Source organism: Molothrus ater, chromosome 15 (genome assembly GCF_012460135.2).
Source record: "Molothrus ater isolate BHLD 08-10-18 breed brown headed cowbird chromosome 15, BPBGC_Mater_1.1, whole genome shotgun sequence".
Taxonomy (NCBI): Eukaryota; Metazoa; Chordata; class Aves; order Passeriformes; family Icteridae; genus Molothrus; species Molothrus ater.
The window spans coordinates 8,209,495-8,235,142 of NC_050492.2; the positions used below are offsets into that span (position 1 = coordinate 8,209,495).

The 25,648-nt window shown below is 40.6% G+C and overlaps 1 protein-coding gene across 5 annotated transcripts in view; it reads right to left on the reverse strand.

Moving 5' to 3' along the window:
• Positions 1 to 456: 456 nt before the first annotated feature.
• Positions 457 to 25,648, reverse strand: part of FSTL4 (follistatin like 4) — a 208,679-nt gene continuing 183,487 nt past the window's right edge. For 4 of the 5 annotated variants that reach the window (XM_054516443.1, XM_036391604.2, XM_036391605.2 and 1 more), the window contains 8 exons: positions 21,612 to 21,773; positions 20,451 to 20,585; positions 18,904 to 18,930; positions 13,628 to 13,746; positions 10,760 to 10,909; positions 10,056 to 10,163; positions 6,976 to 7,085; positions 457 to 3,766 (listed from right to left, as the gene is read on the reverse strand). In XM_054516443.1, coding sequence (XP_054372418.1) covers positions 3,064 to 3,766; positions 6,976 to 7,085; positions 10,056 to 10,163; positions 10,760 to 10,909; positions 13,628 to 13,746; positions 18,904 to 18,930; positions 20,451 to 20,585; positions 21,612 to 21,773 — 1,514 coding nt within the window. In that variant the 3' untranslated portion in view covers positions 457 to 3,063. The remainder of the gene's footprint in view (positions 3,767 to 6,975; positions 7,086 to 10,055; positions 10,164 to 10,759; positions 10,910 to 13,627; positions 13,747 to 18,903; positions 18,931 to 20,450; positions 20,586 to 21,611; positions 21,774 to 25,648) is intronic. The other variant, XM_036391608.2, reaches the window with a different exon arrangement.

Below are 25,648 nucleotides of genomic sequence, written 5' to 3' on the forward strand. Positions count from 1 at the left end.
GTTTGAAAGTGGATGGTTTCTGAACAGGTACTTCCTTTCAGAAAGTGAAAATATTGAGAGAAATACTAGGACAAACCAGCATTTCTATCCTACTGCTGTTTAACCTCAGTGATGAATGGCAAATGCATCTGATCTTGACACTGGAGTCTTAGTGGGCAACCAAGGATTATTTTTCCCATGATTGTAGTGTCAGAACATCCTACTGACATATGAGTGTATAAGATAATGAAAAGATCATTAATTCAATTTAGATCAATTTTGATTAATCACCATGATTAATTAATAATTTAGTAACTAGGAATTAAGTGTGAATTGGTGGAGAACCAAAAGGATAGAGAAAGAAATTGCCCACAAGGAAATGTAGTCTCTTTTTGACAAAGTCGAAAGGCAAATATGAATTGAAACATTTTTTTGAGTCTATATAAAATTTCTGTGTTGTAAAAAAAAATATCAGAGTAACAAATGTGCAGCACTTTAATGTCAGATTTGACTGTCATTGGAACTGTTCACAAGTAGTGTGGACAATCTAAATTATACTTCATTTTCTAAGTATGATATATAACCATTAGGATACTTTAGAAAAACACATCACCGGAACTTGGGCTGGAGAGGGAACAAAGGGAACATCTTTGGAAGGTCCAAGTGGGATTTTTTTCAAGTGAATGTTATTCCAATACTTTGCGACAAACAGGAAAAAGTGAGGTCTGTTACACATCTTTCACAGCCTATATATAAACCAGCCTCAAGAATATTTACCTGAACATATATATACACTTTTTTTTTTAAATATTCTTAAAAAAGTAATATTTGCTTGATCTATGACACAATGAACATCTCTACAGGGAAAACTTACCATAGGCATAATAAAATACTCAAGAAGTCATAAAAGATAACACAAGAGCAGTGTTTGGCCTTGGTAAAACACATTTAGGATGGCTGCAATGTATGGATACAGCTTTGTTCAAGAAAGGAGCTGTGCATATTTAAAGGTACTTACAAAGCTGGTCTTCTCCTTTCTTTGACATGGGATATGTTTCCTAATGGGATGAATACAAAATCATGGACACCATGCATTGCTGAAGGAAGGCTATGCTCATCTGTTTCACATGTCTGTGTTGCAATGATGGAAGAGTCTCTTCTAACTCCTATGGCTCATAAGTGAAAGAAATGTAGGATTCAGCACATGGATGTTGAAGGACAATTTCAAGGACTCCATGGTTAATGAATTCATAGGATTCAGCTCCCTTCTTTGTCTGTCGGAACAGATTTTTATATTCTCTACAGAACTGAAATGGTGTAAAATACCTCAGGTCTACAGCCATGCTAGAATGCTGCTCTTCTGATAAAGTTAAACATTTAAAGCAAAGATTGCCAGTGTTATTCTGTATCCTTCTTGCTTAAAATCCCTCTATGTTGTGGAATGGGTGTCTTAAAGCATCTGTGGAGGGAAATAATTACACCACTACCTATCACTGCATATGTTCAAGGGCAGCTTTCTACAGACTCTGGGCAACAAGGTGCTTGGCAAACCAAGCTGGGTCTGTCCAGAGGCCAATGGGTGGCTCCAATGCTACTGATATTTTACCTGCAGAGAGGTTTCACCCACCTGAAGACCCTATTTTCCAAGAGATGGCTAAAACTGCTTGGATGGCAACACTTCTTGCCTGGCTCTGCTGCCACAGCTGCTTTTGCCCTTGTTACTTCATGGTGATGGATATAGAAAGTTAGAAAAATGCAAATAGAAAAGTTTTTTATATCTTCCAAGTGTGCAAATAAATGGCTGTATGTTTTTATGGGAACTCGACTGAAATTTCTCAATGCCAGCTGTTGCATTCTTGGATAATTCAGCTGCTTTTACATGAATGTCTTTGCTCATAACTAAAAGATAATTGACTATAAAGAAGTGTACTATAAACAGCAAGGAAAAAAAAAAAACAAAGAAAAATTGTTTCCTAGTTGTTCTGAAAAGAAACAGACAAATTAAGGCTATGACTAGAAAATGAGTGAGTTCTCTATTAAAAATAACCTCTGTTATTTTAACTGTTATTTTATGAAGAACCAAGTGATTCCAGTGCTCCTAAATATTTAATGAGGGAAACCAATGATTTCTAGAACTGTTGCTGTCTCCTATGGGAATAACCATAACTAATTCTCTACCCTCAAAGAGTAGATTTTGCATATTGTTCCCAAACTGACCACACTCATGAGCCGTTGAAAGACTAATGCCACCTTCTCAACAAAATTGTTTACATAAACTCTGACCCCCCTGTCAGTATTTTCCAGCTTTTACCCAGGCCTGGATGGGTAATGGCCTGGATATTTCATGGCAAATTTCTCAAATACAATCACACAAATGTGCACTGGAAGAGGGGGACTCCTCCCATTGCCTTCAGTAGGACCAAGAGCAAAATGAAGCGCAGAAGCAAGCGAGCTGACAGTTACTATTTCTGTGATGCCTCCTTCTGAAATCACATCAGCGAATCCTCTCAAAGCCATCCTGCAGAGAAAACTGATCAGTTTTCATTAAATCACTCTCCTAGGATTCTCTGGGTTGAAAACTGCTCTGATGTTTACTTTCCCTCATCATCCAAAGGTGAATATTCAAATGTGAATAGTCCTCGCTGCTGCTGTCTCCTGTGCTGGGGTGGGGTAGTCAGTGCAGCCAACAGGCAAGGGATACAGGGAAGAAAACTGATGTTAGGACAGAACATAAAAGCTTCTCAGTATGGAAAGTCAAAATCTGTTTTGTTCTACAGAATTATTAGGTTTCGCGGCTTGTATGATATCTCAGTGGAGATATTATTTGCTTCCCAGCATTTTTCTCATAACCAGAAATCATACCCACAAATAAAAAATATCCCTTCAAAACCACTTCCTATTAGCAGAGCATACTTTATATTATAAAACTTGCAAGTAGACCAGTGTTGTACCATGAAGCCTATACAGCGTTTTTTTGTCTTTTTGTTTTCCCAGTGTAAAAATATACAATGCTACTGCTCATTTCCTGCAGTGTAAAGGTCCAACTGGTCCTTGCCTGCTGAAGGCTCCACTGCTACTGCCCTTTCATACCTCCCCAACCCAGACCACTGTGTTACCCCTCCTTATACCTGAAACCTCACAGCGTAACGTATTTTGCCTCCCATTTATAACAAACAACGAATCTTTAGCTGGTGTAATGAGATACTGTCCAAATAATCCACTGTCTTTCATAATTCTGTTGTAGCTGCTCCAGGGCCAGTCTTTGGATGCGATAGGGTCCTTTAAATTCTTCAGTACATTCATCCTCCCCGTTGACAGCTCCACAAATAGCACATCTGTTTGCAAATGTGAAGTAGCGTATATATAGTACTGATTGCCTTCAGTGAAAGAGGGCTGAAATGTCAGATCGGACACGTGTATGTTTGTTTTCAAGTCATAAATCAACTTGATTTCCCCCCGGACAGTGAGGGCCTGCACGGTGATGGTGCCGCTGGCGCGGTCGGCGCTGACCAGGTAGCGCCCGTCGGGGGAGACGTGGGGCGCGCCCGCCACGCGGCCGTTGGGGCCGACCACGGCGTCAGTGACGCTGTCGATGATGAGCTGCAGAGAGGCGGCCCCTGGGCGCCTCCTCCTGCACTGCACGAAGTAGTAACCACCCAGGTGAGTGTAGGCCATGGCCTGAGGCATGCAGCCGTAGGCCTTGAGGTGGATGGTCTTGATGTGCGTCACAGTCTCCAGGTCGATCTTGTGGACCACGTGCTTGGAATGGTTGAAAATGAAGCCAAACCTGAAATGGAAAACAAGGCACTGAGGTCACCTCTGGAGATGTGGTGACATGCTTGAGCAAAGACAACAGTCAGCAGAGTTGGGCACCTTTTATTCTGTTGGTTTTGGAAGCGTGTGCAATAATGCTGTCTCTTTTTGTAAGAAATGTCTTGTTTTAGTGCTTTTAAAACATCCTAGAAGGAGGGATATATATCAGTTCAAATCAGCAACCTGATCCTGGAAATTTGAACATTTGCTTAGCTGTTTGAATTTTTGAGAGCTGAAATCTTCTTTTGGGATTTAAAAATTGGGCACAAAATATTGGGATATGTAAATGAAACAGCAGCTTTATATTGGGAACTTATTGGGAACTTTTTGGGAAGACCAATTTCTATAGAAGTGAAATCAAGGTTTGGGTGTTCAGTAGGCTAACACTGACCAGGGTTTGTACTTAATTTGTCTGAGATTATAGTAATGAAATTCAATATATATGCAAACATTCAATCCCAAAATAGAAAAGCATTCAGTACAAAGCATATTGCTGCCAGGTTGGGGCCAGAGAGTAATTATATAAATAAATAATTATAAGTAATAAATAATTATGAGTAATTATATTTAATAAGTATAGATGTGTACAATATAATGCATAACCACTGAATGAAGACCATATCCAATCTCATCTCTTAACTGACAGCACCAGAGGGAAGCTGTGGTGTGTGTTTGGTACCCGTGGTGCCTGGGAACCCCTGCAGGAGATGGCAAGGCTGTGGTGCAGAGCAGACTCTTAAAAACCATCCTGCCAACCCAGGGAAGGTGTAAAACATTTCTTGAGGAACATAACCAGGGTGCCCTAAAGATAAGGGGGTCTTCATTTTCTGTCTCAAGACAGGGCAAAAAACTGAGCAGAGGATAAATGTTCCGTAAAAGATATATACTGCAGCACATCTGACCTTTGCTGAAGACAAGAAAAGGTTAAGAATAGCCAAAAAAGGTTTCTGCTTAATTTGAGAGGGAGCCCTTAGAAACAGCCTGCTTGTGTTCCACTGGATTCACTGACACTGACTTACAAAAACTAATTTTACATCAACTATCTTTTCATCCATTCAATGCAGACAGAGGGAAATGAAGTGAGTGCTTAGTGTTGTATGTCTTCCTCAGAAGATGTAAAATTGCCTTGTGAAATGTGGAGAACAACGTGCTTCTGTGCAGAAAATACATATTTTGCTTGAAACACTAGGTTTATTTCTTTATTCTTAATCCATCTGTCAATGAGACACTCAGCAATGATTTCACTTCTAAAGAATGAGCCAGTGTAGTGTGTGATCCCATGAAAATCACTGGGCTAAGCCTTTCATTTCCCCATTATACTCACATCCATTAGAGGCTTCACAAAGTATCTGCAGTGGAGAGTCGTAGTGCACTGTGTGTGTGGAAATTGGATATGACACTTGTATTTCTCCTGGATGAATGAATTTTAAGTACACTTTAAAAAGTGCTTTCCCTTACAGCTCTTTTTTTCCCCCCAAGACTTCCTTAGTACTTGGCCAAATGCCTGAAGAACTTAAGAAATTATCCTTATCATAAACTTCCGTTTAAAGAAGTGGGTCAGGATATATTTTATGTGCCCACAGTTGCAGAAGAAGCTCAGCCCTTTCATGAAATCTGTGATCTGAAATCTCAAAGCAAACCTTGCGCTTAGAGAGTTTTTAATAGACAACAATCTACCCTTGTAACTAATAAAAATGGATACATTTCTAGATATCCATCTAAAATAAGAGGCAGCTGAAATACATATGCAGGAGTATTTGCATACAAACATTATTTGGCTAGTGGAAGAAATTGCTTAAATGTTCACCTTCCTGGGAAAGGCTGGTACTGCCATTTATTGTTTCTGAGTGGAGAATTTAGAAAATCATCCCAATGAGTCTCATTAGCCTGCAAGCAATTATTTTTTTCTGTGCTGAGGGTGAGAGAGAACAGACAAAGAACTGGCCCTGAACAAATGCAACAGGAAATCAGGGACAGCATCTCCAGCTTTGCATATGGAAAACTATGGACAGTAATCTATATTTATTATTTCAGCCAACTAATCACACTGAAGCAAAAGGACAATTAAACAAACAAAAATGTGTAACTGTTCCACCTTCCTGTCTTTGAATCCAGTTCTCACCTTCTCAGCTCAGGCTTTAACATTCAGCAGAGTCATTCACCTTCTAGCACTAATATTAGCCATAATGAAATTGTGAAAGAAAACTGGAAATATGAAGTAGGGAGAAATTACAAATGACAGCCATGAGGCATGCATCATTATTTAGTGTTTCAGCAGGCAAAATTATTTATTTTGGAACAGATTCAACATATAATCATTTAAGTGTAACCCCTTCTCTCTCGGTGTTTCCTGCAGGAAACCTAAGATGACTGTAATGAGTTACATTATGGTTTTTGAGTGTTTAACTTAGTTAAACTATATAGAGGACAGAAGATGGTTAAACAGTTGTTATAACATGGAAATAATAGTATAAATTGCTGTGCAGTTATCATCAATTTTGATAATGTTAATGGGAGGTATCCTGTGCCTGCTGGGAAGCAGCCAGTATTACTCCAGGTTATTAGTATGTTAGTTACACAACCTCATTAACCACTACATCACATTAACATTCAAAACTGATAGTTCATGGACGTTTGTTTTTTTTAATCTGCAGGGCATACAATTTTTCTGCTCCAGCCATAAAGCTCACACAGAGATTCAATACTTGAACAAGTTGGGAGCATGTGAAAGAACCAGATTTTATGCTTCAGGCAGAGTACATTTTTACCAGTTCAAGCAATATATCCTTGACACAGATTTCTGCTCAGATGTGTAACAGTTTTGTGGCAAGGAAGGTGTATTTTGGGCTATCAAATTCCTGGCACAAGTAAGCCAGGGCAGTGTGCCATAAGCTGCAAGGAGGGATGGCTGACTAAGGTGAGGTTTGAATGCCTGTGCATGGTCTAAGGGAAGTCCAGGACTATTTCTTACTGTTTTACTGATTAGCTGAATAACTACTGGCAATTTCCTCAACCATTTCTCCACTTCATGTGTGAAAATGGGGATGAATGTAGTTAAGGTTCATCACAAATTCATTTATTCATTCACTCATTCATTTCTTCATTCATATCTGTAAAGTGCTTTAAGGTTATGAGAAAGGAGCAGCATGGTCACCATTATTATTCATTAAAAGAATATCTCACCTAACATGATTAATAATAAGATTTGTAGGTGGTATAAAAAAATCTTCCACTCCTTCAAAGGGTGTGTGGATAACATGTGGATCTTCTCCAGTGCTTGCCTCTGGAATCACCTACAATAAATACACACAAGGTTGAGCACAGGATAAGCACTGAGTAAGGCAGAAAGGTAAATACAGATTAGAGACATGCACGGTAAGAGTGGCTCCTTCCAGGCTCTAGTAGACTCAACTGATTAATGATTTCAAAACACTGTTTGGTGTAGTTGTCTTGAAAAGGTGTGCAAGCAAACAGTATTTGAGGCATGACATTTGTAAGGTAAGTACACAACTTGACTCTTATAAGTTGTTTACATCTTGAGAAAGAGTAGTCAAGCAGGAGCTGAAGCAGTATGACAACAGTAGGACCATAATAATTTATCCCTCACTGTCTAAAGTAAACATTTACTCCATGGTCATATTTATTAATCTCACTTAAATGAACAGTGATAATTTACCACCCTGAAGGATCAAACACTAACTCACGGCAGTTAATTATCACTTTGAAGGAGCAAAACTGTTCATCCATCAATATAAAGTCCAGGGAGGAGTGAAGAAGCTCCCTTTGGCTGTCCCCTGGTCCTGTCCTCCAGCACAGCACAGATCTCCATGGACAGGGGAACTCAGCTCCTCCACTGCTCCAGAAAGGAAAAGTGTTCAAAAATTAAAATGTTAAATGCTCAAATTGTTTGCTGGGTTTAAGATGACTTTAGTCCATTCATTAGGACCTTCTGCTGCTCTAATCTGCAGCAGTTGTTGCTTTGAATTTATAGCTACATAACTCATGAAAGACATGCTAAATCCCTAAAAGGTTTATTTCAGACAGCTGTTCTGGTCATGCCATTTAGATTTCTTCCAATTAGATTGCTCAAGAAGGATGCCCAGCCTAGCACAGTGCTTTCAAGAAGCCAGACATTTGCTTCCAACAAGCCAGTAATGGCCAAACAACAGCATCGCCTTAGCTGGCTGCACAGGCAGTTTGATAAATCCCCGACTTCCAGAGGTTTACACCAACCTCTGCAGCAGCATCTTCATTAAAAGAAGGTATTTTATTGCATTTCTGCAACTGAACACTGCAGGTTTTAAGGAGGAACTTTGCCCAATTAGTCACTGCCCATCTTTTAGGAAAGAAGGTCAGAAAAAAGAAAGGATCTGCTGATGATGATGCTAATCTCATCTCTATGTGTGTAACTGCACATCATAAAGATAACAGAAAGGACTATCTGAGACCTGGAACTTTCTAACAAGTTTCCAACTGTGCAGATGGTGTGTTCTCCCTAATAACGACATGCTTGTGCCATCTCTCCTTTAATTACAGAAACTTCTCACAGCTGGATGGAAGAAATTAAGTCAGAAAGGGTAAAAAGAGCCCATTTTGTCTCCTTATACCCTGTACAGGAAACTCACATCCCTAGATGAGACAACCTGTTGTTGCTGCCCTGGAAACCTTCATTTATATGTCTCCATTCTGGTTTTGGCATCTTTTCCTAAAATTGCCTGTGATGAGTAGCTGGTCCAGTGTTTATTATTGACAGTCAGCACCGGATGGAGCCTGTGGATGGTAAGGATGGCCCATCCCATCTTCATGGGGCAGTATCCCCAGCAGAAGCCTTGGGTAGCCTCACAATTAATGCAGACTCCAATTTGTTGGTTTTTAGGTCAGAAAGCACAGCCCCTCTTTTTCTCTGCCTGCTGGGAAATGCTTTAATGTAGACTTAGCTGCAAACACTTCTGGCAGAGGGACTATTCACATGGCGCCTCCTTCCAGAAAGGCTGGGCAGCAAGCGCCAGAAAGCCACCACCAGAGAATGGCATGTCTGGATGGATCAAATCAGATCCATCAACTGGTGTCAACTCTGTCATGCATCATACAGCAGCAGAAAAATGCCCCACTATATGGCAATTCTCCATGTTCTCTGTGCTGTCAACAGAAGAGTAAATCTGCCAAGGTGATGCAGAAGTGGAAGCTAATTTGGGTGTCCAAACTCATGTGCAGTGCTGTGTCCCAGTGTCACTGTGGGTCTGGTGGTGCTGAGCATGGAGGAGTTCCACAGATATCACTGGCACCCTGCACTGGAATCACTAACATCCAATAACACAATTTGTCCCTGAGGTTTTACTTCTTCTGGTTTGTTGTTTTTGGTTTTTTTTTTCCTTCATGCCCTAGAGAGGCCCTTCTTGCATTTTACTGTGAGAGACTCACAGAATCACAGAATTGTTAAGGATGGAGAAGCCTTCTGAGATCATTAGGTCCAACTATTTCCCCAGCACTGCCAAGCCCAGCACTGAACTGTGTCCCAGTTCTACAGGTCTTTTCCATCCTTCCAGGGACACTGACTCCACCATTGCCCTTGGCATCCTGTTCCAGGGCTTGAGAAAGTTATCAGTGAAGAAATTTTTCCTAATACCAACCTCAACCTTACCATGGCATAACTTTAAGCCATTTCCTCTTGTCCCATCACTTCTTACATGGGAGAAGAGACTGACTTTTATCTGGCTCCAACCTCCCTTCAGGGAATTGTAGAGACTGGTAAGGTCTCCCCTGAGCTCCCTCACCTGCTCCTTGCCAGACTTGTGCTCCAGACCCTTCCCCAGCTCTGTTGCCCTTCTCTGGACACATCCCAGCACCTCAATGTTTGTCTTGTAGTGAGAGCCCAAAACTGAACCCAGGATTTGAGGTGCTTCAGCAGTGTTGCAGAGCACAGCAGTCTTGTCCTGCTCACAGCCAGCTGCCAGCCCTTGCTGTGCAACTTTTTGGCACTTGGCTCTGTCACCAGTCTTAAAACAAATCAGACCTTGGCACAAAGCAGCCCTGCTATCAGCCTGTGGCACAGTCATTGCTCAAAAACAAATTAAACAGCAGGAAAAATATGTGAGGATGGACAGAGGAGGGGTGAATAAAACACATTGGATATGCAAATGAAACAGCAGCTTTATATCCAGACCATTAAATGTGGCTAATTACCTGCAACCCACCAGCCACCAGTGTGTTACCAGTGATGCTGAGCCCAGGAAGAGCAAAGGCTCCAAGGTGTAAGGACTTACCTGCAGTGTGGGTGATGATTTCCTCATGTCCCCCCAGCTGAGCACCCACACTTGGTCGTGGGACTTGTCATAATGTAACTTGGTTGGTAATGGGTCCACATCCAAGGACTTAAAAAAACCCAGAGAGAGCTATTTACACAGTGACTCAAATGAACATGACAAAGATCACATCAGTTCCCTGCAGGCATTTTCATGCACCACTGTTATGTTCCCTGTGCACTTTGCCTTCAAATCAAGTGGGGGATCAGCAGCAGTTGAAAAATTTGGCTGTTTGGTGACATTTTCTGGGTAGGCATCACTCCATCCTCTGCTGTTACTTATAGCCAGAAGATCAAGGGCCAATTTCTGCCTGAATTGTACCCACACCAGCTCTTTCCATTTATAAGCATTCTTTCCAAACTTTATAACCCAGGTCAGGCAGCTAAGCCAGGAATTCATCCCAGTGTTATTTTACCAGACTCACTGTGAGCTTGGCTGCAGAGGCAGCCCTGAGTCTGTGATCTCCAGCCCACAGAGGAGTTTATTCTGCCAGTGAGGTCACAGAACAGTGAACTCCATGTGATGCCACTGGTGAAAGCAACACAGGCCCAGATATTTATTGATCAGCAGATCTTTGCTCAGCAGATCCACTGGGCAAAGATCTGATTTTTTTGTCTATATCAAGTCTTTTGTCATCAGTGAATAATGTGTTCACTTGTAAGTACCTGTATGGCTTTTTGAGTCTGGATATCAATTATCATTACTCTGCTCTGCTTTGGCTGTGTCACATAAATGTACTTGTCTCTGACATTGACTGCTGAAGCCCAGAGGCAGGACTGAGTGTCTTCACCTTCCACTCTAGGACAGATCTCCTCCTGAGGGGTTAAAAAAAGAGAAGGTTTAATTTTTACAAGTTCAGGGCCTGGAGCAGCAAGAAGCTTAAACTTGTAAACTGCAGGAAAAAATCCCTGGAGATTCCATTAGGGTGATATTTCTCCCCTTTCTTTCCTGGAAAACATGAAATAATTAATTTATCAGGTACCACACTTCAGTCTAGCTCTATGCAATGACATTAAACAGCTGGACCTCCTGCAAACCTGTATTGAATTTAAATAACCACAGAGCCTATGGATTGATCTTTTGAAGCATGCTGTGGTTCATCAAGACTTGCAGTGCTGTCAGCATTTATTAGCAACAGAACTATCACTCTGTGCTTTGAAAAAACAGTGATTTACATTAATTGAGTCACTGCTTTATATTTTCCATAAAGTCTTCATTTTCTGCACAGGAGTTTGAAGAGTTACTTTTGGTCTCACCACCAACTCTCTGCATGTTTGCTACTTCTCATTGTTCTTCCTTCTGTCAAAATACTTTATTTGAAAGAGCATTTGTGTGGGACCAGGCTGTGGGGAGGAAATGGGGTAAAATGAGAATGAGCACGTATAAATTTCAGTGAACACAACTGTTGATTTTAGACCTTGTGGTGGGTAATATTAAATAATGACCCAATCTACCAAAGGGAAATGTGACTGGAGCTGCATCAGAGCTTGTTCAGGGAAAGAGGAGGTACAACAAAAAACAATGTCAGCATTGTGCCTGCACTGGAGGAATACAGCAGAGTAGAATAGAATAGAATGGAATGGAATAGAATAGAATAGAATAGAATAGAATAGAATAGAATAGAATAGAATAGAATAGAATAGAATAGAATAGAATAGAATAGAATAGAATAGAATAGAATAGAATATCTTGAGTTGGAAGTGACCTACGCCATGTGCAACAATTATGGACAGAAAGCTGTCACCTCTAAGCAGCACAGCTCTGCTGGCCGAGTGTCTTGGTGGAGACCACGAGTAAGGGTTGAAGACAAAAGATTCAGTAACTTGGCTGCATTTTCCTTTCTGTTCCTCCAGCCAGGCTGGGAATCAATGCTAAAAGCCAGAAGATGACAAAAAAGCCCAGACTGGGGCTTCCAGGAGCCATTCACATAGCCAGCCTTCACACTGCCCTCTTCATCCTCATCTCTCACAATGCAGCACCCACCCAAGCCAAGGGGAGCAGGGAAAAGTTACCAGGCTTTCTGCTACAGGGCTCAGCTGCAGCTGCTCCACCTGCTTTTGGGCCCTCTATGAGCAAATGAAGCAACCTTTTTTGTAGATCTACTCCTAAAGTGGTGACACTGTCTATGTAGCAAACATTCAAGACAGCAAAAGGGAAAAGGGAGGAAAAAATGTCAGTTATCCCTAGACCAAGGGAAGGGTCCTTGGAGATCTGTAGGAATCCCTCAGAGATGTCTCTGAAGAGCAGCCAAGTGATGTTAAAAATCCCTCTCATGCACACCAATGTGCTGACATGATTTCCTTAAGTGCTCTCTCTGTTTTCTTTTCAATCTGTTTCTCCAGGACCACCTCTTCAATATTTACAGTTCTTCAGAAAAGAAACCACAGGATTTCTGTCTTTGTAAAGCTTAGGTGTGGCTCAATAGCATTAAGTCCATGGTAAGGACTAGCCTTGGGGTGAGCATCAGTCTGGACTTCTTCTAAGGTATATTAAAATCTAGTGGAAAAAAACCCAGTATCAACCACAAATTTATTGAGATTTAGAAAATACTTACTACAGACTCATAAGAAGATCTTGACCCAACCTGCAGGGCCCATGACAGCAATTCTAGCCTTTGATTCCTCTCAAAATTGAAATCAAGGCTGAGCCCTTTTTTTCAAGAAGAGCCACATTCTTTAGCCACATTTTCAACATCCCCTTTTAAAAATTAGAAAGTAAGGAAAGGAGTGACTAAAAAAGCATTTCTGGATGTATTTCAGCACCTGTGTTTTTTTTTTAAGAACTGACAGTTTCATGAGGATATGCCTGCTGTATGTTCCTGTGCAGGAGTACATAACAGGTCACTGAGAACACTGACCTCTCAGAGCCTCCAGGCACGTGTTATCCCACTGGCCATGTTGAGCTCCACTGCCTACAAGCCAGTGCTTGATATTTCTGACACCTGAAAAAATTGTCCTTGTAATTCCTAAAGCAAGGGTTAGGTAAATTCTGTGCAGACAGAAAAGTGCCCACAGCAAACACAGACAGTGCAGTCTCTCTCTCAGTGCAGAAGATGCAGAGGATCTTCATGGCACAACCATTTTCTGCTGCAGTTTAACACAGCAAAGCACTTCCAAAGAGCAGAAAGTGGCCCAAAGTAACTCACTTATTTGCTATGGAGCCATCAGTAAAAGGAGCACCAGTGAATGATGTGCACAACTCTCTGCTGTTGACTTTTGTACCTTCCCTAAAGCCCAGTTACAAATTTGGGGCATGGATAAGTAAACAGATCAAAAGGACAAATGAGAATCTTTGCTTTTGTGATAACTGGCCAAATTCTCTGCAGCGTGTCAGTAAATCTTCCATGTCAGCCTTAGGACTGACATGGATCCCCTGATTTTCAAGAGAAGATGCTATACCTCAGGGATGCTGCATGAAGCCCACCAAGCTCCAACACCCCTGTGGCAAACAGGTCCTTTAGCAATAACAACCTTTGAAGAGATTAAGAGAAAGTTTCCCAGCTGTCAGCTGTAGCTGCTGGGTTCAGGACTTACATAACTTGTGAAAATCCTCTCTTCAGGCCTGATGTGTCTCCGGATTTCACATTCGTTTGGCTGAAGGACTGTGATCCCATCATCAGAAAAGACATAGAACATATTCCCAACACTCAGGCCTTAAAGGGAGATAAAGAAGAAGGAGTTGGATTTTTTTTTTGGTATGTATCCATAGCTGTTAGGACTTTTTTAAAGAACTTGTCCTCCTTTCCCGACAAACAAAATCTGCCTTACATAAAAGTTGGTCATTTGGATGCAGTTGGAGCATTCACAAATCAAATTTCATGTCACAACAAGGGCTTCAAGGAGTGAAGAGGTACAAACACATTCAAAAATGCATTGCCTTGGTGGCGGTGGTTGTACCCAAATAATTATGGCTGGGTCTTGTAAATAGGTACCAAAACAGGATTTGATCCCAAGAAGCCTCTCTGTTGCACTGCTACTCCCCTCAGATTATTAATTTGTTTTTTTTTTTTTCTATGATTTCATTAAAAACAGCTTGACAATAATTTGAGAATGGAAAGACAAGCTTTAGTTAAAATTAAAGTGAAGGTCATCCTGTTACAGGCAACATGACCACTGGTAACTCTGATGTTAAATGGAAGTGTTTAGCATCTGTACCATGAATGAAAATATATAGATTTCTTTTTTTTTTCTTAAAATATCTGAAAGAACTAACTACAGCCACCAAAATAAATACATTTTTGAAATATTGCAAACTAATTCACGAATGTGGAGTAGTTCAGCATTGCATTAGCACTCATTTATCCAACCAGGGCATTCCAGGAGATTTGGAAAACTGGCTGATTGTCATTGCTTTGCCATTAGGAGATTGTGTTTTATCACTTCTGTCATGCTACACAGAATTGCAGTGACAAGATCTTTAAGAAATGTTCAGGATCCTTTCAAACCCTCTAGTTTCAAAGATCCAATCATTCCATTTTTCACACCACCACCACCACCACTAAGTGTTTGCAATGACCACTGTCACCCCTACCAGTGTTGATAGTGTACTTTATCTGCCAACAATATGGTGATGCTATAATTTGTATCTTTTAATTGATTCCATTTTTTCCCATGGAGAAATAAAGTCCCCATTCTATGGCTCTGAACAGCATTCAGTGTTAAAAATTCCCTTTGCTGGTCCTGTGGTGACAGCTCTAAGTACTGCTCACAGAGACAGTGTTTCTCACATTTCTTAACTGTCTGCAGGATTGAGATCTAAATCATCACAGGAAATTTGACAGTAAAAATAGGGCTAATTTGGACAAATGCATTTTTGGAAAATGTTGTAAAACACATTGTATTTAGTAAGGCTAGAAGGGTGTTTTTGTTGCTAAGCCCCCTTCTTTTGATGCCAAATAAGTAATTTCAGAGCACAATGTGTCAGCATGTGGTGTTTGCTGTACTGACATGGTTCAAGTTGAGTCTCTGAACCATAGCACAGAAATCCCCCAGTCAGGGCACCAGGTGGGTACAAGAGCTGTGATCCTCAAATGTGATTGCATAGGGCAGGATCATGCATGTAGGAGAAAAAGCTCCATTGAGAGTTATTTCATGGACTAAGGGTTATTTTTCCCCAAGTATATTGGTAATACATTTCATTCAGGCACTTTGGACCAAAACCTGCACCCCCAGCATCCACAAAACTCCCACCTGCTTTCGTGGGATTTGATGAACACTCAGAGGGCAGAATCTGACCCTGGCCTGGAATGAGTGCCGACATTTCATGGGTAAAGGATTTTAATCCTCAGAAGTGAAAACAGGCAGGCAATCAATTATGACTACTGTGAAGATGCTTATTATTATTTTCATGCACAAGAGTGGCGTGATTTTGTATGGTGATCCTGTTACAATGAGGGTGTATTTAAGAAGACCTGAATTACCCACAAAAATACTTTGATTAAAAATTTTACACCAATAGGTTTAGAGTCAGAGACTTGGCAAATTCTACTACTTATTTTACAGTAAAATGAGTCCAAGTTTTTGTGCAGACTGATTAAAATATACTACAAATTCCCGAGAGCATTCAGTTACTCTCTTTTTAAAAAAGTTTGTCAGTTAAAATTAAACCACTTTTTTTCCCCAGAGATTGGTCTTCATACTGATATTTAGACCAAGCAGGATTTTACTAGACAAACTAGGTGTTTTATTGTGACTTATGAAACATTTGCCAAATCTTGGTTGGGGTACATCCTAAACAATCTCATGGACATCAGTAGAACAGAGTAAATTTTTTATTATACTGATGCAACTCCTTGGTGCAGGGAATTGGGAATTATTTCAGTACAGAGGTGGGCAATGAAGTATTTTGTGTTTTTTATAGTAGTAAGGCAGGTACTAAATTGGGAACTCAGGGACTAATGAGGAGTTTTGAAAAATTTTTTCCTTTTGAATTGAGGACATTTCAGGTTAGATGACACAACTAGTTCAAAACCTAAAGGCATTATGAAAGACAAAATACTTCACCTATATAGCAAAATATCCCTAATATAAAAAAACCCAGTAAGAATGGGGAGGGCTTCTTAAACATAACAGTTCTTATTTGATCCACTCCAGATGAAGTTGGCTCTAACAAAAAAACATTGGGAGGACACCTGATATCAACAAGAGCTTATTTGAGAAATACAGTGTCTCCACCAGTGTACATTTATACATCCCTCCCTTGAGATCAAAGGGCAAATTTTTCACCATGGAATACTCTCCTCTGATCTTATATTTAAATAGTTTTCCTCAACTTAATTTAAATACTTGGAAATATTTTAGAACTTACATTTGGTAATGAAAAAGCTTTCAGCTTTTTAAGTGCATACACTCATATAACTGCTGATTGCCTGCTGTCACAAAATGCCCCTTTTCTCCAGGTATTAAGTAAACAATGCTCACTACAGAAATGAACACTGTCATGAAAAAAAAAAATCTCTGCTTTACATTTGGGCTACTCATGGTTTTCTCTGGACAAAATTAAAAACTATTTCTACATTGAGTAAATACTGCATGTGCTTCCAGCCCCAGGTACTGGCTGGTTGCCCTATGTGCACTCATTTCCTAAGGCATTGCTTGTGGATGGTCTGAAAGGTTTTGAGAACAAACTGACAGACTGACTTTTAAAATGACCAAATACTTGTTTTAAAAGTTTGACTTGCAGCAGAAGTTTTTTCTACACCATATTTTGTTTAGGCATTTTCCCAAGGTTTTAATTACTCCAGACCTTGTGGGGATGAGTAGTATCATTTTAAAGGAACTCAAATCTACCAATGCATTTGTTAATATTGCTACTTGTACATGATAAGGAATTGAAAGAATACATTAAAATGTAAAACCAAAAATACCATTCCTGTCTTCCAGCTTCTCTGTGCCAAGATTTCACATGCTGAAGTATATTCTAGAATGAATGTGTCCATCAAATACTACAGAACAACACAAGCAGGCTAATAAACCTGCTTTACAGATACTGAATTGTTTAGGAACATCAATAGCAGATCTGCTTTACTGGCCATGTTTTGCCTCAACATTGCTCATACTTTCATTTAAAATGTGCAAGGTTGATTAGCAGTAAGTCCATCTATTTAGCAAAATTATAATAAGACTTTCTGCAACCAACTTCTCAGCTGTTCTTTAAATATTCCTCTACTTCTACATCTGGTAGGATTATCCAATTGCTTTCTTTAAAAAGGAGCATAAGGGACACTATATATAAACAGCCACGGAGCATCATGCAGGTGATGCTGGACTGATGAGATGCATTAGAGATTTCATTTCCAAGCAGAAGGGAAATGGCAATTCTTAGTGCCCATAATGCCATTTACAGGAACATCAGCAGTGATGACTCCTCACAGCCCTGCACCAGGAACCTGCAGGTGGGGTGCTCAGAAAGAAGTGCTGGGGAGCTCTCCTAGGTGACTGAGCCAGCTCTCTGACCTCAGTGAGCTGCATTTGCCGTGGGTTGGAAGGGACTCGAGAAATAAACCAGTGTATTTGCTCCATGTGGCCAACAGTGGCACTGACAGTGGGCACCAGGTGTTTGCACACCTGGCCCAGGCTGCTCTGGTCACCATGCCCTAGCACCCTCCTTCTGCCCCAAAATCCTTTGTGCCAAGCCCAAGCTACCCAGAACCTCCCTGCTGAGGCTGGAAGCCCAGCTGTTGTTTTGGAGGCACAACTGACAAAGGGGCTTTGCACCCTCCAAAAGCAGAGTGAGCCTGAATCCCTTCTTGGAGGAGGAGGGTGAGGGAGTTTGGGTGTTTGCAGGGGGCAGGAGGACGTGGCTGAGAGCAGTTTGTCACTGCACAGCAACCCTTCCCACACCAAGGTCTCAGCTGCCTCATAAGGACCTGGCAGGTGTGAGAAAACTGGTTTAAATCTGCACTTGAACCTCAGAGCCTTCCTCCAGGGAGTGGGTGTCCTGCTCACAGCCCTCCAGGAGCCCAAGGTCACAGGGTTCCCTCTGCACACCTGGGCTCCTCACCTACAGAGTCAGATGGACAACCTGTGCGAGAGCCCCTTGGGCTGTTGTGTGATGCTTCTTACTGGGTATTTTGGAAATTATGACAGCACATGCATGTACAAGATAAGGTGATTCTGAGGCCCTCCATGATATCTTTGAGTCAATTAGCTGCTCAGGATGGGTTTTTGTTTTACTTTGGCTTCCAAGATACACAGTTGTTGACCTTGTGAAGGGCACACTGTAACTTTGATCAAACCAGAGCTCTTAACTGCCAATTAAAACAAGGAGAAATGGGGCAACCTTTACCCTGCATTGATTCAAAGGATAGAGGGAAGAAAACCTATTGTGGTTTGGATTTTTGTTTTGCCTAACAGTCAGGAACACAATTTCTGTTGCTCACCTAGAAAACATCAATACATGCTATTGAAAAGGAAGAGCTTGAATTGCTTGCTTAAAAATGCAGTATATTGAATTTATGCCTTACTTGTTCAATTATGGTAATTTGGGAGCACTTCTGACACTTCTGTGATTGCTAATGCAGCTTGAAAATCTCAGGCTACTCACATTTCTGGCAGTATATATAAAATTCATATTTTTATATATTTTATGGTCATCTATTATTTCATAGTGGGAAAATGCAAGAAGTTATAGGTACAAGAGTGACACTCTTATTTGAATAATTTAGCTTTTAAAAGTCTGGTCTGTACTTAATCTGGTGACTATGAAAGTTGATAGGGTTAGTGGCAAGTCAGTGGAGAATGGCCCATCATGGAATTATTAAAGCAGACAAGCACATTATCACTACAACAAAAGAACTTTACTGCAGTACCTTCCTCTCGCCACAGTATGTTTGCAACTGCAGCATCAGAATATTGGGAAAGCCAGAAAATAATCAGGAAAAGAAAAAAAACAACAAAACAATGTCAAAACTTTCATTGTATCAAGTAACTGAATAAATACTCATGTTTACATGAACTGTTTAATTGGTGAAAATTTTGTAACATTCATTCAAATAAAATACCAGGAAAGACAGAGAATTCTAAACATATTTCCTCCTTCTAGAGACAATTAAGAAACTTTGTCATGGGAAAAATCCTTCCTGAAATGAAGGCAGCTGTGCAAAGATCAATGACCTACTAAAGAGGAGCTGTTACCTTCAAATGCAGCTGCAGGTATGGTACAGCCTGTGGTTTTCTGTGCAGGTTCAATGAGGAAACACAACGTGGAATTATAGAATCATTAAGGTTGGAAAAAACCTCTAAGATCATAGAGTCCAACCATTAACCCAGCACTGCCAGGTCCACCAGCATCTTTCAGAAGAAGCCTGAGATGGGCAGCTACAGCAGCTACAGCAGATACACCCTTGGCTGCTTTTCTCTTGGAACTTCATGCAACTGCATTCTTTCAGGATTCACACCAGCTCTGAAAGTACACCTGCATTTGAATTTCTGTTCCAGATAGATCCAATTATTTCTCAATATATTGTAATTTCCCTTGCTCAAGTATTCAAGGGAAAATGACCAATATTACAACAGTGCATAAATCTAGCTAATGAGGAATAGGATATCTTTTTCAAAGTTTTTTCTTGAAAGCTTGTATTTATGAGTAACTTTGTTTCAATTCTTGCTCTATATTAGCAGCCAGAAAAGCAGTAAAAATCCCATTTGCACCTAGACTTTTAGTATCACCATAAAGCCAGGTAATCTCCCAGACATTCAAGAAAGCAGAACTGGGAAAGATCAGGCCTCTGGGAACTTTTCTATGGGACAACTGATCACCTCCTTCAGCAATTCTGTTTTGGGGTCAGTGTGGTCAAGACAACACTGCTGTACTCCTATGGGAGATGTGGGAACAGAAACTAGGAGGGTATTTGTCTTTGAGGTGGAAGATAATTTCACGCTGAGGGAAACCTATTTTGCCAGTCAGTGATGTAAAAACAGTGATGTAAAAAAATTTAATCACAACATTTTTCAGATATCTAAATATTCAAGAATTTTGACTGGTAACTGGCTTCAAAAGAAGCCTTATACAGAAATCAATGAGATTTCTAGAATATGACAAAATATTACATTTTGGATTCCCTGATATCTGAAACTATTGCCAATTTTTTACTCCAATAAAGCTGTTAACCATCACACACCCAGTATACTTCTGGCACATCTTCCTGGACAAGATTTTACCTTCTCTGCATGATTCCTACCCCAAAAAAGTGTCCAATCCTCTGATCAAAGTGCGTTCAGGACTGTCATTACCTTATGTAAGATCCAACTTACTGCATGCAATAGCCTGAACTAAATGACACTAAATTAAATTTCATGTTTACCATCACATTCCAACACTATTTAAAGAAAGAAATACATGGAAGATTGAGCTTACGGGTCTTTCTCGCCGAATCTTCGATGAAAAGGGAAGAAATGTCCTCATCCACTCCCACCTCATTTTTGGCAATGCAGGTGTAAGCACCAGTGTCTTCATAGCGAACACTGCTGATGTGGAGTTCACTTCCATTTGCTGTAAGAAAGACACTCAAAAACAGTGCTCCTCACTGCTGCTAATTGATGTCCCTGCCTTAATTGTCCTCCATCGCCATAGCCACACAGTGATGGCCCGACAGAGTGGTTCCACCCCACTGTGTCTCCCCCTATTTAACTAGAGGTTTTTGGGGATTCTCATGGGAGCTGATGTCTTGCTTCTTCCCATCAGCACATACACGCTTCACACCAGAAAAGAACAAATAAAAAATCTCAAGTCAAGCTATAAATCACAGTTCATTTATTTCTTCTTTTTGTTAGAAAAGTGCTTTGGCTTTAGTGAAGAAAAATTAATTTCAGTTTTGCAAACTGTTTTCCATCAGATCACAAAAAACCTTTGGTTTAAAGGGGTCTCTCTACAGTTCCTCCTACTGTTTTGCTTCCTGCAGAGGGACCAATGGCTAAAACCTTTGGAACATGTTGAGATACTGTATGTGTCATGCAGCAATATCAGTGCTACCAACACAGGCTGAAGGGCACAATCGACCAAAGCCAGACTGGGGCATGTGTTGAGGATGGGGTTACTATTTTTACACAGAATATTGCAAATTAATGTTTTTGCCTTTTGCTATGCCTGTTGCACCCTCATTCGAACAGAGACCTAGAGGAGTTAAAAGCCCAATTCCTTCAGCAGGGCTGAGTGGGAGAATGACTCTCAGCTGACTTGCATCCAGTGTGTGCTTAGACATGAACAAATAATTTAACGAATTTCTCTTCAAATAATTTAATGCATTTCTTTTCTCCTGTGCTGTACACAAGAAGCAAGGCAGTGAAGAAACAGGCAGGCTGCCTTTGAACAGAATGCAATTACCACTTACATCAATCAATAGTGTATTTCCCAGGAAATTCACAGGAGAAAGAGATAAAAAGAAAGAACGGGGGTTTTATAACACGATTTCCAACAACTGTGGCTTAGCAAAGTACAAGAACTTCTGGTTTAAAGTGCAAAATAATCCTCCTTAATCCCTGTCTACAATACTTTAATTAATCAAAATTCTGTTCTTACCGAGGAGCGATAGCTGTTTGGATAGTTTTGGCATGATATCAATGCCGTTCTTCAGCCAGGTAATTCGGGGATTAGGGATGCCTTCGGCGTGACATTTCAGGCTGGCTGACACACCCGGCTCCTGCGCCTGCGTCTCGGGGTACACGCGGATCACCGGAGGCACTGCGGGGACCAAGGAAGTGGGGACTTGAGGAAGTGGGGACTTGAGGAACTGGGGACTTGGGGACTTGAGGAACTGGGGACTTGAGGAACTGGGGACTTGAGGAATTGGGGCCTTGAGGAACTGGGGAATTGGGGACTTGAGGAATTGGGGAATTGGGGACTTGAGGAATTGGTGACTTGAGGAATTGGGGACTTGAGGACTGGGACTTGAGGAATTGGGGAATTGGGGACTTGAGACCGCGCCAGGGGCTGCAGAGCCACTGCTGTCCTGCAGAGCCACGAGGGGCTCTGAGCTGAGAACCACGGAGATGAGCTTGGTCTGGCTGTCAGTGCAAGCTACAAGAATGATTTCTCTACAGCATGACTTTGGGGGCAGAAAATAGAAAATAATACTTTTCCAAGCACTGGCATATGAGAGAAGCTGAGGATGCCCCATCCCTGGAAGTGTTCAAGGCCAGGCTGGATGGGGCTTGGAGCAACCTGGGACAGTGGAAGGTGTCCCTGCCCATGGCAGGGGGTTGGATTGAGATGATTGAGATGGTGTCTAAGATTCCTTCCATCCCAAACCAGTCTGTGATCCTATGATTCTATAACAGAAAAGAGTAAACTAATATACCAATGCCAGGGAGCAACCTTGCAATTCAATTCTGTATTTAGACTTTTATTGAGTGACTAACTGAACAGTTGGATTAAAACCTAACATGGGTACTCACATATTTAAAAATTAAAGTATAAACTTCAGATCTTCCCTGAATCTAGGAGGGAATTTGAGTTCTTGCCTATGAAAAATAACTTAATCTTCAGCATTTAATTATCCATCAGGAAGTGGACTGTGTATTCACTACTTCTTATTCTGAACAAATAAACTGTTTATCAATTACTTCTTTTCACTGAGAGGTTTTTAAAACATGACTTACCTTGTTCACAAAGGCACTCCTGAGCTATTTAATATACTCCTCTGGCAGAACTACTAATTATATTACAATTTCAGAGATGTTCATTGATTTTCAATCATCTTTCCTTCACTGCTCAAACCAACAAGGCTTAATACCACCCATTAACTATTTCTTAACAATTTACTGACTCACTTAAAAAAATGTGAGGATGTCTCATTGTCTCATACCGTGGCTGATGGTATCTCTGTTTCACATGAAGCAGTCAACTTTTCTATCAGATTGGGAGATTTTGGGATTAATGATGTAGCTGCTGAAAGCTGAACAGTTTTGTAAAATCATGGCCAGAGTCCAATGTGGATCTGCCCAGCCTGGATGGGATGCTACTAGTAACATTTTTTGAATGAAATGGTTGAGTAAGTGAGGTCCATTGAAGGCCAACATGATTTATTTGGACTCACAGCTGAAGAACAGTGTGCCTCCTACAAGTGCAGAGGAAAAAGATTTACAATATTCAAGAAGGTCTGATTCTCAAATCCTGAAATCAACTGACTTGGCTGAGATCTCACATGGCCAAAGGCTCCACAGAAATTTCACTCCAAGCCAAATGTCTTCTCACCTGCCAGCTCTCAGAGACACAGCCCATCCCAGTCATCACCTATTTAATGCTCTCAAACCCACTGTGGGTTGTTATTTCCTTAATATTGTTTGCTTTAGGCTTTCCTGCTCATCTGGGCAGCTGTGTCAGCACTTCCCAGGCTGGCCACAGCCATCAGCTCCCCAGAATCAGGGCACTACAAACAGACTGAAACTTCATCTCTCACATTTTCGCCTCACACCTTGATAGTCTACACATGAATAATCCACCTATTTTACCTGAAGGGCTGCGAAACACAACAGATTTATATTGCCAAAGGTAGCTCACAGGTCCCAGACACTGAATCAATGCTCTGCATGAAAATTAACTTAAAATTATTGCAAGGTATCTTTTCGAGAGTGATTAATAAGGAAACTGTTTGTTTTCACCTACAAAGAGTATGTGTTTCACCTCCATTTCTGCTCTCTTTTCCTATTCCTTCTATTTTTAAACTTTTTATTTCTTCTCCCTTGTCTTACATAATTCACTGCACAGGTAAATTATTTCATGCAAATGCCTTGTGATAACAGCAAACTGCAGAATATATTTTTATTGTCCTTGCTACAAATTAATACATTCCAAGTAAGCACATTAAACTTGCAAAGATTTCAGTCCCAGACTTTGGGATATATGGATTACCTTTTGCTTTTTCCCTTGGTGAATATATATCATTGCTAACCATTACTGTGTCTGCAGCTGAGGGCAATATAAAAATGCCATTATCTTAAGCAAAGCAGGAAGAAAGAGGCATTGAAACAAGCATGAGATTGGGTAGATTGCCTACCACTGCATACTGAGCAGCACCTCACTGGTGAGCAGACCAATTCATTACTATAAAACAGCTCAGGTGATAAAGCACACGATGAGCACAGATGGTGGCACCAAGGCCCAAAGACATCCATTGCTGCTGTAGGAGCTCTAGACTCCAGGGTGTAGCAATAATTAACAGATTAATCATTTACTCGAGATGTTTTACATTTATGATTTGAAAGGAGCTTGCAGCATTTTATGTTTTCTCCTGAAAAGCCACATTAATGAAACATCCATGTTTGTAACGTCTCCCTTACTGGAAAATTTGTCCTATTGGACCCTTATAATTGGGCTGAGGATCAAATGGCTTTTTTTAAACTATTTTCAAGGAATATAATATTCTGATTTATGCTGATGTTTTCCTGAGTGCAAAGACCAAGGAAAATGATGCCTTACACCCAGCAAATCTCCTACACTCAGTAAATCTCTTGATTTACCAAGAGACTTACCAATTTTCATAGTTGATTACTATTTTATGAGATTCTTTATCCTTGGGACCTCTTTTTTCCTTTTGAAAGTGCTAAATTGCTTCCTCCCAACAGTTAGTGTATACTGCACACATTTCCCAAGCAATATCCATACATGGGAGAGAAAAAAATTTTCCTGCTGTTCTTGGCTCCTCCTGATCAAAGACACCAGAATGGAAGATGAACTTTTCATTCTTAAACTGTTTAAACATTGCCTTTCAGCAATTTCTTTTCCTCCAAAGATCTTAAGGGCATGCTGCATAAATACACTGACTTAATTTTTACCAGTAACTGTGAATCCTAAGATTGAGAGCTCAACCAAATCTCTCCCATCAAACAGGCTGAATTTCACATGTGCTTCATGCTTCATGCCCAGATGTGAGCCAGCAGGTTGGGGTATTCACTTGGTGACCTTCACATTTTCTGCCTAAGAGGATTCTCATCTCTGCTTGTCAAAATAAGCATCTGGACCTACCCATGTTATTTGGGATATCCTGAACCATCTGACACAAAGAGAACATTGCATAGCATTCAGCAGCTGAGCAGTAGTAGAGCACCAGATCTCATAAACATTTAATGCTGTCAAAATTGGGCTGCAAACTTTCCATTTAAGCATTGTATTTCCCTATTTTCTATATTACCTAATCAATGTAAGAATCTAGCTTAATGTTCTAAAAAGAGGCAAAGAAAAAAATAAGTTAAAGAGCATCTTTGTTGGATAAAAGCCATGTAGAGGAGAGGCACACGTAACTAAGATCAGATTCTTTTGTGAGCTCACTGATGTTTCTTAGATGGAACAGTAAGACAGGGCCCAGGTGGTATGGAAAAGGACCAAAGGATGCTGGAAGAATCACTCCAGCTTTGAAAACACTGGATTAACTGAAAAACAGTCTAAAAGTTAGAACCTGCCAGTAGAGACACAGCAGGCTTGGGAAGGGTGGGGGATAAACCCTTTTACTTCTGGTTGGATCTTCTATATTCTCTCCCAACAGACAAACTTGGGAGGTGTCAAAAGAAAAATTCTGATAATTTTAATAAAATAAAAATCCCCCTAAGTTTTTGATGTCG